This window comes from Melanotaenia boesemani, chromosome 9 (assembly GCF_017639745.1).
Source record: "Melanotaenia boesemani isolate fMelBoe1 chromosome 9, fMelBoe1.pri, whole genome shotgun sequence".
In the NCBI taxonomy this organism is placed as follows: domain Eukaryota; kingdom Metazoa; phylum Chordata; class Actinopteri; order Atheriniformes; family Melanotaeniidae; genus Melanotaenia; species Melanotaenia boesemani.
The window spans coordinates 7,172,483-7,186,383 of record NC_055690.1 but is presented as its reverse complement, the minus strand read 5'-3'; the positions used below and the strand labels follow the sequence as shown (position 1 = coordinate 7,186,383).

Sequence of the window (13,901 nt, the reverse complement as noted above, 5' to 3'; positions counted from 1 at the left end):
GAAATGCACACTCTCCCTTTACCTGCAGTGTGGATAATGCATCTAGTGATGTCTAGCTGGAACTCATTGACCTGCAGTCTGATGCAGTCCTGGCAGAGCACTTTAAGTCAGGATCTCTGCTGGATTTCTGTTCTTCGCTTAAGAAGGAGAACTTTCCAAACATGAGGAGACATGCTCAGAAAATATTGGTTCTCTTTGGCTCTACCTACCTACATATGTCAACAAACATTTTCAATTATGAAGTTCACAAAATCCAGGTATAGATCTTTGCTAACTAATGATCATCTGTCAGCTTTGCTTCACATCTCCACCTCAGACATTCAACCTGACTTTGATGCACTCATTAAAGCTCAGCAGAGACTAGATTTCTCTCACTGAGCAAGAAAAAATAACTTAAAGACCAAATGAGGTGGTTAGACTACAAATATAGGCATGAAAAGGTGCCAACTAGCAGTGAACTGGGACACTGTCTTTGGAACCCGTTTTCTCAAAATCAATACAGTGATGTTCAGTTCAGTTAGTTTAATATGATGTGTCATGCTGAATGTTTGGAGCACAAAGACAGAATTGTAATGTCTGTAGGATGCCAAGAATTTCTTTCCAACAGTATTTGAAACTCAAAATGTGTTTTGGAGTGAATGTGACTGAAAATGTTCTCTAATATAAGTCACAAATGTTTAAAAAAAAAGTTTCACAAAAGTCTACATTTTGTTTACCATTGCTTTGGAAAATTTGAATAAATGACATTTTTTGCAAGGCAGCCTCACTTTTTCATTTAATTTGATAATAACATATAGCCTACTCTTACCAGTTTGTCAAAACAATGCTATTAACTGTTTTTTATATAGAAATACAATTAATATGCTAAATTTAATTCAGCCTTTTGGCCCAGCCCTCCACAATATTTTCTGTTTGTCAAGTTGCCCTATGGAAAAAATAATTGCCCACCCCTGGTTTAGACCCTTAATTGGGACATAGCTTATAGACCATTCTCAGTTTCCATCACTGATCACGTGACTTGCACGTCAACGATGTTTGTGGGTGGCAAAAAGATAAACAAAGTAGACGTATTTCTAGCCAATTTTTCGTAAAAAAATGGAATAAATAAATAAAGGTACATCTGTACTATGCCTTTGGATGTTACAATGGACATCCCAAGAATTTTTTTCCCCGGGACCACACATTTCACGTTAGTCTGTTGTTTACCGACATGTAATCGAGGCTAATTTTGTCTTCCCCTAGAAAGTATGTCCTGCCTATCTTTGTGTCTGCACTCCTGAGAAAAGAAGGCAAAAGGATGCTCTGGAAAAGTTTGAAAACCACAGCAAGCAAAAAATTTTCAAGTGTTTAAAATGTTCTTGTTCATTATCATTTTTGAAAAAGCATTCTTGTTAATGCAACAAGAAATGGAAGCGAAAATGTGGTTCATGTATAATCGGGAGGACAGTCAAATAAGTTTGTATGTAAGTCATGTTTTATGTGAGGCAGCAAATGAACAACATTCTCAAGTTTCTCACAGCAAGATGTGAGATGGTGCCTTATTTTGTTTATTGTAAAGTATAACAGAGCTGTAAAAAGCATTTATGTCTTACTGTTAAAAGCATTGAAGGGCTAACTGTTCTCATCAATACCCGCTCCTTTGTGAGTATATGTTAGGTGACCTAGAGCGATGTGAGTATCTCCACCAAGAGGTAGGCTAGAGGTGCTACATAAAGTTTAATAATAACTTACATCCTAGAATATAAAAACATGCCTCTTTTCTTCTGTCCTGTAACTTCACCTGACCTTGTTTTATGGCAGTTTCGGTGGCTTTCTGTGTTTTCCTCTTCTGCATTTTCACCATCACAACAGACTCCAGTGCACGAAATTCCATGTGCAGGGATCAGATGGAGACTTACATCCCATAAATGTAGGGGGAGAACAGACTCCTCGTCTACTTCCAGCTTCTTGAATAGATTGTTTTCTTCGTTTTATTGCATTATGCTTTAATAACATATTAAAGAGTATTTTGTTTTCACTTTTAAAGAATGTGAAAGAACATCCTGTAATGATCCCGTCAGGTTTCAGTCAGCAGCGTAGCTCCCTGTTATCGTGTAACTTCATTTCAGGTGTGTGTAGGTCAGAGTTTCCAGCTAATGGACACTAACCCATCCTAATTCTGAACACAAACATGGTTTCATTCAAGTATTTTAGTCATCTGAATGTGACATTATCGCTGTGAGAAAAGCTGACTTTGGGCATGTAGGTGTCTGGTCACAGCGGTGAAGAACAAGAACTTTATCCTCCTTATTTATGAAGATTCTGGGAGTTTTCCAGCCTTACATTTAGAGGATGCTGCACGATCACCCATTTTATACATCACACAATTAATCACTAAGTCATCCCATGAGGGTGGGGGTCACCAACACCAACATAATTATCTTGGGGGTTGTGGCTCAAAAAGTTTAGGAACCACTGCTTTAAATAATCTCCACTCACTCAAGTGTTTACTCACTTGTGGTTCATTAAGATGTGACAACAATCAGACATGAAATTTGTTGAGTTCTCACTGTCAAAAATGGCATATATGTCTAAGTAAATATAAAAAAAACACCACAATATGATTTAATATGTGTCCGAGAGCCCTATAATAAATAGATTCAGTCAGAACTTGGTCAGTATTGTAGCTCAGTCTTGTTTTGTGACTTTATTTCAAAAGTTGTGTCTGGATCAGCGTTAACTACCACATAGTTACCAATACAATAAAGAATAAGTTACTTTATTGAATGAAACCTGTTTTTAACCACAAAGACACACAAAAACACTCTTCACACAGGATTTATTGATATAATTGAAGTTTATTTATTTTTCATTATATTTGAATTAGTATTTTTTTATTCTGTTTTATCCTATTTTATCATATTCTGTTTTGTTTTAATCCATTTAAATCTTAATAATTAAATTTAGTTCATTTTATTTTGTGACTTTTGTCTATCTACTCTATTTTTTTATTTGCTTATTTTATTTTTTCAAATTATGTTTGATTTGTTTTTAGATTTTGATTTTACCTACTTTTATGGATTTATTTATAAATATTAAATTGTTTTTCAATGTAGTCTATTTTATTTTAATTTTTTATTTGATTTGTTTTTAGCTTTAAATTTAATCAACACTTTAGTGGATTTATTAATAAATATTAAACTGTTTTTTAATCTAATTTTATTTTGTTTGGTTTGTTTATAGCTTTAAATTTTACAAACCTTTTAGTGGATTTATTCATAAATATTAAACTGTTTTTTTAATCTAATTTTACTTTGTTTGGTTTGTTTATAGCTTTAAATTTTACAAACCTTTTAGTGGATTTATTCATAAATATTAAATGGCTTTTTTTTTATTTATGTATCCATTTATAGAGGCCGTTTTTGGTTTTTCTATTGTTCTTCCTATTTTTAGTTTTAAACCTCCAGAGAGCAAGCCGGTCAGATTAACTCATCTTCATGATTTGATAAATTCTAAATTCTAATAGAATAAATAGATGAGTTTGAATTTGGGCGACAGTGGCGAGGAAAAACTCCCCATTAGGAAGAAACCTCGGGAGGAACCAGGCTCTCTGGGGTAAACCCCTCCTCCTGAGGGCTGCTGCAAGAAAAACCACAGAACAACAACAGATGAATCTGCCTCCATACTTACCTGAGCTGGATCGTCTCAGATCTTCATCTACACCTAGAAATAAACACAATCTTTGAACCAGTTCAGTGTGTGGGGAAAATAATTCAGCTGTGTCAGATTTTGTGTAATGTGTGTTTGGCCTGACGGCACAAGGTGTTACTGTGTTGTTTTCTTACCCTTCTCTGGTAGAAAAGGACGTATGACGTGTTCTTGCACGCCTCTCTGGCATTATCTCCGGTGTTATAGTAGACGTTTACGTCGTCGTAGTGGAGCCAATGCTCAGCGTTGTTGTCCTGGTCCTCGTACGGGTGCAACCCGTCACTCACGTAGTGTCCTGAAAGGAGGAAAAGCAAAGTGAACTCGAAGTCATGAACAGCAGCTCAGTTTCCATCCAGATCTCACACAGATTTTACACAAACGTCCAAGAAAATCAAACACACACAAAATCTATGTAGAAATATTGATAGAAATATTGTATATCTCTGTTTTTACTAACATGACAGAGGTTTACATTCTCCTCACGTTAACTTACCATCATCGTATGATGATCCCAGATGGCTGATGACACTAACCAGGCTGTACCAACCTTCATCCTGAGAAGAATCACAGACAACAACAGTTAACTTCACACACTCACCATCCTGACACCAACACACAGTCCCAAACTTTACTCTTTGTTTTGGAGTGTTATTGTTATACCTGGTGGGAGGTCATCATCAGCTCCTTGAGGAGGATGATGGGGTCATGCAGCTTCATCATCTGCAGGTCCTCAGTGAACTTAAACCTCTTCAGATGTAATATGAGGTATCTGTTTCCAAGAAAGAGGACATCAGTTAAAGAAAATGACTGCAGATTCTAGCAAACTCAGACTGTACAGCAGACATTTAAAATGCTGGTTTTACTCACTTTGGGAGGGTCAGAAATGTGGTCTCTCGTCCTGATGTCGTTCCACCACAGTCGCACATGTACTCCAGCTGTGTCTCCTGCAGGGACAACTTACCGTCAGTTATGTACAACGAAACAAACTGACTAAACATCCACACACACATGGTCAATGTTTGAATGACTGGAGTCAATAAATCATGAGGTTCTTACCATTTGGTACATCTGGAGCAGCTGCTGCACTGAAAGTTCAGAAATCAGGTCCAGAGAGAGACTGGTGAAGTTCTCCTGTGTGATGGACTGGTCACCACATCTGCACATTAAAGGGACAACACACATAAATATACATGTAGAGAAAATGTCGGAAAACTATCTGTGGTACAGCAAAGCTACGATGACAGGACGGTTTGAGAGCAGAGCAGACAGCACAGTCCACTTAGACAAGAGGGAAATGACTGTTATTCATGGTGAACGTAAAAATACAAAAGCCCGTCCACATTAAAATGACCGGCCACATGAATGAAAGAGAAAAGTGTTTTCAGATCTGGGTTACTGCTTTTCTGTGAGGTTTCACCTTTTACATGTCCTGGTGTTCTGCATTTCGAATGCAAAGTTTCTTGCTATGGGGCAGGTGTAGTTTCCCCCCACAATGGCTGCCGTCTGATGCAGAGCTAAAGCCAGGCTGTCCATCTGGTCTAGGACGGCTGTCAGGAACTCATGGGCATCCTGAACACACAGAAACACACAGATTTTAATTGATGCACAGACGTAAACTCTGCAGACGAGAGAACATTTAGTGACAAAAAACAGCCGACTCACTTTGTTTCCAGCATCCTCAAATTCTGGCGCCTTCGCAGAAATGACCCCCTTAAACTTATTGAGGATGTGAAGCTTTAGGAGGGCATTGTCTGAGTTGTGACATCTAACAATGTTCATGAAACATCTGGAGAAGAAGAAGGAAATAAACTGAGGTTAGCATTTCATTTTTTTCTCAAGCATTGATGGAAAAACATAAAAATTGGGTGGTGTGTATTTGTGTGTGTCATCACTGTACTTCATCAGCTCAGCCTCATGACACTGTCCAAACAAGTCCTCCTGGGAGCGGACGTCTTCCACAAACTCTTTGAGTGTCAGCAGAGTCTGGAGGCTGGAGTTCATGTAGCAGCTCCGGGCTGGGTTCGGGAAGCTGACGCACGAAACAACAAGCAGCATCACACATTAGCATCATGATCTTCATGACAAGTCACAGAATGCTGAAACATTTATCAGCTTGTTTGTTTCTATGTGTGTGACTGTGTGTGTGTAGATGTCCTTACCCAGGATGCAGGACCTGCTGGGACATGATGCTGGTTGCTCCATCAGTGGGGTGGACGTTGAACTTCTCTCTGCTTCAGAGACACACAGAAAATCAATGAGGGATGTTAGTGTGTCCATGATCAATTTACACTATGTGGACATTAATCTGCTCACAGTTTCTGTGCTTGTGGACCTACTTGTTTTCTGGTTTCTCAAGACTTCTGACCATCTCTGTGGTGAATCTAACCCTTTTGTCTCCTGCATTTCTTGATTCTTTTATTTTCCCATCAGAGGCAGCCTTTTCTTTTTTGTGGCTGTTCATCCCCCCATGTAGTCCTTGGATGTAGCTGTGGTGGTTTTGTATCACCTCTTGAGCTTTAGCTATTCTGCAGTGTGGAGGGAGGAGATTTTTGTAATTAGTATTTTAGGCATCCTCAGTAACAACAGCAAAACCAGATAAAGGATTAAATTAATCTTAAATACGTTTTCATTTGTAGCAAATACTTGTATCAGTCATCATGTTAATCTTGTTAACTGAGGATGTTAACTGTGGACTGTGTGTAAACTAAATGCTGCTTATGATGAAGAGAAAACAGAAATACGGTGAAATGAGGCTTTTTACCTTCTGACAGCTTCCTGAAAGTCATCGTCACAAATCGGAGAAACTCGATTTTTTCTCTGTGGGATAAAAGACAAACTGAATATTTAACAACAGCAACAAGATGAACCAGCATGACGTTCATGAGAAAACATTCAAGCCCAGAACAGAGCAGCGTTCATTTCGTCAACGAAAACTACACGAAAACATTTTCGTGTGTTTAATGCACATTTTTCACCGGACGAAAACTAGACGAGACGAAAACCCCCGTTAATAAACAATGACATGGATTAAATCAAAATGCATTTTCGTGGACTAATAAAGACGAGACGAAACAGTTGTTCACTAAATAAAAGCTGGGCTAAAATCTACGGACATTTCAGTTCACGAACAAAGACGATACGAAAATTATATTATATAATTATATGATATGATTTTGTCAAATCCTGTCTCTCACTCCTCCTCGGCTCTTCCGCCACTCACACACACACACCCTTTCAAACCTGCAGCGGGCAGGTGTACAAACGGGACAGACAGGAGGTGGTGGACAAAAGGTTAAAAATAAAACATTAATGGCCATGCTTTGCACGGGGGACAAGAGAAAGAAAAGACATGATATATGGATCCATTTTCCATTGAAGTGCATGATTTTAGTCGAAGGGAAGGAATGTGGGTACAAGGCAGCTGGGAAAAACACAACAAACCTGCAGTTCACCACAAAGACATTGTGGTAAGTTAATGAAAAATTTGGTGGTGGTTGTTTATAACGTAACATTAAACCACCGGCTGTAATGTTCCAACAATAACGTTAAACTGATGGCAAACCACTTGCTAACTTACATTAGCTTCTTAGCTTGTAACGATAGTAGCCACTTGCTGGTAGAATGGTGTGTGAAGTTGAATTTATGCTAACTTAGATACTGGTCTGGCAACTATGTTTTCAGTTGGATTGCAAGTTTAATTAAAGCAGACAGAAGTATGAGCTAATCTAGGAGCTGCAAGTGAACTATTTAACACAAAACACCTGGGCAGCTACACATGGATGCAAACTAAAAACTAAATCGTACTAAAATAAATCATCTAGATAAAATAAAATAATACGCAACACTTAATTCAAAACAACTTTAACCTGCATTTTCATTCATGAAATAGCCTAAATGTGGTATAAAAGTAAGTAAAATTGTCTGTGTTTTGAATGTCTGGGGTATTAAAATTTCGTTCTAAGCTAAAAAAAAAAAAAAAAAAGGTTGGGAACCACTGCTTTAGGAGTTTGCATCCAATGTATTTATTTGGTGACATAAAATGCTGTTTGTCTTTAGGTTACTAGACTAAAAATGTTGACAGTTTTGTTGACTAAAACTAGACACATAAAATGTTTTTTGTACTAAAATAAAGACTAAAATGCTAGACTTACAGTCGACTAAAACGTGATTAAATAAAAACGGGATGAAGTTGGCTAAATGTGGTAAAAACTAATAAGCACTATTGAAACTGGACTAAAACTGAGACTAAATTTAAAAATGGCTGATTAAATTAACACTAGAATGGAGAATATGAAGCCCTGAAGCATGTTAAACATACTCTGAAGCTCCACCAAGTCTTCTGTTTCTTCTTCTTGGTTTTCTCCTCAGGCTGGGGTGCTTTACTGGTAGTTTCACCATCTGAGGACTTAGTCTTTACACAGCATATATCTTTTCTCTGTGAATTACAAAGGGAAATATGTCAAAGAAAAATCTTTGCCAAACTTTCTCTGTGTCCAAACACAAATATTACAAACTTGTACAACAATCACGTAAAGCAGACACACTTGGAAACATACCAGGAGCCGACCGAACAGCCTTGACAGCCAAGTAGTCCTCTGTTTGGGGTTCTCTGTGCAGGTCTTTGCTGCTGGAGCTTCTGAAACAGCGACTCTGGAGATGAACAGAAACACGGCTCGTTAAGCGTTTGTAGATTCATGTGTTAAATAAATTTTACATCAATTGTTTGAAACAATTTAAATAAATAATATGTTGTTCCTGGTCTATAAACTGATCACATCAGCAGAAAATGATCAGCCAGATTAATAAATCAGTCTTCGAAATCAGACATGAATCATCATACTTCAAGTCATTTTAAGGCTGGAGTTTTGGATCAGACATGTTAGAAGATGGAGATCAGATTTAGTCTCATTTTAAAAGCAGAATAATTATTCACACACACACACCTGTCAGGATATTAATGTACAGAACAACACAACCATAGATTTTTTTATGGCTCCTCTATTTGTTGTTTATTTATATTTTACTATGTACCTTGTTTTTAGAGGATTTAGATTGAGCACTTGTTGCATCTGTTTTAATTAGCTGCTCATAACTTATATTTTATATGTTTTAGGTTTCTTTTGTCTCATGTTTTAAGTGATGTGACGAATGATTTCACATGTCTGCTGCAAACCACACTGCCCTCTCGAGGGGCAAAGCAATAAAGTGAATTAACTGTATTTATTTTTGTTGTGTTTTTATGTAAAAGAGTCCTCTGTATTAACAAATAACTTTCTTACCGCGTCTGTAAACTGGACTGATCTCGATCAGCTGTTTTAGTATCTTGTTTTTTCTGTGGGAAATAAATAAACATTTTTAAAAAGTAATGTTTCTTAATCTAAAAACACACTTCCACACACATCAATAGCTCCAACACTGTTGTCAGTGAAGACAAGGACATAAGTTTCAGTGAATGAGTGTAAACTGTACAATCTACACATTATTTACCTTTGGATAAACCTTCTGTTGACCAGTTAGCTTGATTATAAGTCTTTCCATGGTGAATAAGGTGTGAACTGCACTAAGATCTGTTCAAACTGAATGAATCTCTAAGTTAAACCTTCTGAGAATGTTCTGAAGAGACTTTAATACATCACAATGTGTCAGTTCTGGAATATGACAGTTCCATCATCAGAGTTCCATCATCTGACAGGATGCAGACAACAAGCATGTAAACATGAACGCTCTGTAAATTCACATTAATGTGGACTGTTTGACTCAAATTACTCATGATGTCTAAAAGTGTAAAACAAAGTTTATCTTTAAAACCAACATCACTGTGCAGCCATATAATGTTAAAAGTCAAATTTATTTAGTTTTTTTTCTGCTGAATTTCTCTAAAATTATTTTTATTGTTTTCAACATTTGAATGTCAGCTTCCCTCCACGAGCACACGGTCTATTTCAAATACAAACCTAAGTCAGACTTATTGTGTGACTTTAAGCCCATTAAAAGCCACCAGAGACCCAGTTAATATTAATAAAATTACTCAGTTCATTTAGGTCAGATAAAATTTTATTTATTCTTTTTATAATAACAATCAAAATAATTTCAACATCTAATTAAAAATAAGCCTTCACATACCCAAGTATATGACCAAACCGAATTTAAAAACACACCTAATCTCTCACACACTCATACACATGAACCACACAAAACTATGTTTGTCACCCTCCTTAAAAATTAGTTTCACACCAGTATACTGGACCCGATGTGGACTGGTGACCTGTCCAGGGGGTGCCCTGACTGTTGCCTACTAATTACTGGGATAGGCTCCAGCTTCCCTGCAACCTGAATTGGAATAAAACAAATTAGCGTACTGGTGTGTTTAATAATTATCAACAATGAAGTCTTGAAAACAAGAAAACTGAGCATAGGAAAAACTTCAAATATGAAGTAATTCAGTACACAAATTTAATTTATGAAAAAGAGACAGTTACAGCCAGGAAAAAAACAAGGATAAACTGATTAAGGTAAAGTCATTTATTGATCAGTGGAAAAAAACAAAACAAATAAACACACAAAAGCGCTTTTGGGGTCTCTATTTCAAAAGCACAATATTGCCTGTCATTGCTTTGCAGACGTTCCCTTTAACCACGGGGAGATTGCTTAGTTCTTGATAGATTTAAAAGTGTGGATGGAAATAAACTTCCTCCATTTAAATGAGGAGAAAACTGAAATTGTGGTCTTTGGACGTTCTGAGCTTCTGAATGGTGCTGCAAGTGTTCGAGGTCCGTCTGATGGCCACCTAGGCAGCCACACACATTGAGCCCCGTCTGGTAACCTTTTTCTTTATTTCATTTAACTCAATACACACTTTATTTGTTATACTTACCATTTCTTTTATATTTAACCTTTTTATTAACAGGTTTGGCTGGGGTGGTTAACTAATTGGGTTCACACTTTTGGTTAAGTCATTCTTGTCATCTTGTTAATTTGGTTTACTTTCAGTTAGAATGTATTTCCTTTGACTTGCCTGTTCCTGGGGAAGTTGTAGCGTGTGGGAGAACCAAGCCTGCTAAGGAAAAGAGTCCCAGTTGATGTGGAGCTCCCTTGACAAGACTGCAGCCTAATTGGACTCTTCCATTCCACAGGAGACTAGTGGGAGAGAGGTTTAGGTTTTCTATTGTTTTGTATTACTTTATTTGTTCTTTATGTAGAATTATGATTATTTAGATGTGTTTCCCTGATGAGTTGAGAGTCTCAATTGTTTAGGTTCTGTTATCAATTAGTTAAAATTTATTAAGTAAGCTGGAGATCGTTATTTTGTGTTTTCCGTCTTGTGTCAAAATGGTCTGATCAGCCAGTGTACATAGTTTTCCTTGTGTGTCAGTTTGTTAGGTCACTTAGTTTTTAATTTCTCATGTTGACCTTCTGTTTATTTGACCTCTTTTATGGGCACAGAACCTTTACTTTGTTTTTTTTTGTTTGTTTGTTTTTGTAAAATTAAATGTCAAAAGACTTTTTCTTAAAAAATTTCCTGTGCTCTCTTCATCCTTGGCCTCGGTCCCTCACAGTCCACTTACTTCACACTATCAAACCCATGTGAAAAATCATGGGTGTGATCGTGGATAGCTCTTTTAACCTCCACCAGCAGGTCAGTTCAGTAGTTCAAAGCTTTTTCTTTCATTTGAGGCTGCTTGGCAAGATAAAGTCTTACCTGCCTAAGCAAGATCTAGAAAAGTCATCCACCTGCTCTTTATGTCCCGCTTAGATTACTGCAACTCCCTGTATTATGGCATTGATCAGTCATTCTTGCACCGATTGAAGCTCACTCAAAATGCAGCTGCTCAGTTGCTTACTGGGAGGATGTGACATGATCACATTACCCCTGTGCTTGATACTTTGCACTAGCTTCCTGTTAGTTTTAGGAATCAGTACAAAATTTTATTACTTGTTTTTAAACAGTTTAGCTCCCTTGTATTTGACTCTTGTAGATATCCTCAGCAGACCAGAGGATCGCAAGCCCCTAATCCAGCCCCCACCACCACCCCTGCTACCTTCACCCAACCCCCTACCCCAGGAGTGGCCAACGTCGGTCCTCAAGAGCGACAATCCTGCAGGTTTTCCATGCATCCCTTCACCGACACACCTGACTCAAATTAAATGGATCCAACAGCCTATGAGGATCTGCACAATGACTCATTAGTTTAAGTCAGGTATGTCGGTGCAGGGATGCATGGAAAACCTGCAGGATTGTGGCTCTTGAGGACCGACGTTGGCCACCCCTGCCCTACCCAAATGTAGTAGACTGGGCACCCCCCAGGGCCCGCAGCCACCCTGTCAGCGGTTCCAGCATGGATCCCTGCCCTGTAAGGCAAACACCTCCCCCTGCCCGCCCCCGGTGGCGTCCAGGAAACATGAGTGTGAGAGGACCCCATTGCCTTCAACTTCCCCGCTCATGACTGTTTGTGTGTTGTTTGTGATTAAGATTGAGAGGCAGTAACCACGCCACGCTGGGAGCAAGGCCACCCGAGCAGCCCCGCCCGCAATGCACTACATGGCACGCCCCCCAAAAGTTGTTTGTGTTGTCTTTATTGTGTTTTGATGTCTAATTGTATTTAAAACTAAGAGGCTGGCTGCCACAGGGTGCAGCCAAGGAGGCCTCTTAGATCCAGGGATGTAAGTGAACTTCCCTCCAGAGGATGAGCCAGTTGTGGCAGTAGGCACCCCCGTTTCCCGGGACCACCCCAGGGCAGGACAGGCCAGGAGCAGTCATCCCCCACGACTAGGACATACATAATCAATGAGCTACAGTCACCCACCCACCACCTTCCTAGGGGGGAAGGAGAGGAGGGAGAGGAGAATAGCTGGAGAGCCCAGATCCACGACCCACCCACCCCCAGGCCCTCCCGACTCGTACATGTGATCCCTCTCCACATACACAGCTATGTCCCACTTATCCTGACACATACGCAGACATACACGCATGCACACACACTCCTTCGTTTTAGTAAAAACGAAGGTGTGAAAGAGAGGTCAAATTGTGCTGAATGTGGAACCTGAACTAAAATGTAAATTGACACCGCTGGATAAGGGGGAAATTACAAAATGGAAATTAAATCTGCTGTCATTAACCAAAGCATTTTTATTTTCTAAACGTCCAAATCATATGTGATGCATACATGTTCCTCACCAGTATAGTGGCTGATTGGCCTGGGTCTGCCCATCACTCATTCATTCTAAGACACAACAGTCTGCGCCCTGTATGTATGTATGTATGTATGTCTTTATGTATGTATGTATGTATGTATGTATGTATGGTCTAGGACTGATGCAATGCAAAAGGGAGTTTTTCTTTTTTTTTAATTCACAATGTTTTTTGAGTGATCTCTAAATTTCAGCCAAGATGGTCTTTATTTCCTGCAACTCCTTGGCCACCTCCTTAATAGTGCTGATTGTGTCCCTTTGTGCTTTTAGAACTTCTTCTGTGATGACATGGCTGCTGCTGTGCTGTATGGAGTCTCTGGCCTCACCCTCTCCAGCCAGAGCTGCAGAATTGTAGACCCTGCTGGAACACCCAGGAACTATAAAGAGATATATGTATTATATATATTTTTAACACTAATTGAACGGGTGCCAATCTCAATTGTGTCTGTATTCGTTTTATCATTTAAAACAAAGGAATACATGGCATGCATCACCCGGTGACTCCAGCGTGTCTTGCCCTCTGACATGGCTTGGGAGAGGCCAGCAAAATGTTGTCAAAAGAATCTGACTGCCTTTTGATGTTTTGAATTTAGTTAAATTAGCTGCCAAATTGTAAGAGACTCACAAAAGCCTTGTGGTAACCTTGTGCAAGTATAATGTTTGCTGCAAAAAGTGAAAGTAAACCAAAAAAAAAAAAAAATCAGGCAGTTTTATCCACACAAAACTCTGTTACCATGTAAACGAGAGGCCAGAACACAACAAAACTTTTGTGTCTTACTGTCTCATTTCTCAGCGTTGTGGTGTAAACCGGGCCTCAGTCTCTAACAAAAACATATCCATTAAAGCCCCGTTCTGTTTTTGCTGCCGCCATTTTTCCAAGTCTTTGCCGAAGGGCATCACGTCATAGTTCAAGCATGCAGAGACAGCATCCACCACATCGAAAGGATTGTATATATGGTTATTATTAAAAGTTATTAAAAGTTCAATTTTCCAAAATGTATTATTTATTTTAAAGAAAAATCCTG

At 38.6% G+C, this 13,901-nt stretch overlaps 1 protein-coding gene across 1 annotated transcript; it reads right to left on the bottom strand.

The window, feature by feature from the left end:
• Nucleotides 1-3,876: 3,876 nt before the first annotated feature.
• On the bottom strand, nucleotides 3,877-8,241 carry LOC121646091 (ubiquitin carboxyl-terminal hydrolase 37-like). The gene is made up of 14 exons (XM_041994969.1): nucleotides 8,230-8,241; nucleotides 8,006-8,122; nucleotides 6,449-6,504; nucleotides 6,024-6,212; nucleotides 5,847-5,918; nucleotides 5,585-5,716; nucleotides 5,350-5,473; nucleotides 5,105-5,256; nucleotides 4,744-4,843; nucleotides 4,555-4,631; nucleotides 4,348-4,456; nucleotides 4,181-4,241; nucleotides 3,928-3,982; nucleotides 3,877-3,880 (listed from the first exon to the last, which is right to left on the bottom strand). The coding sequence occupies exons 1-14, from the start codon at nucleotides 8,239-8,241 to the stop codon at nucleotides 3,877-3,879; spliced, it is 1,260 nt and encodes a 419-aa protein (XP_041850903.1).
• Nucleotides 8,242-13,901: the final 5,660 nt, after the last annotated feature.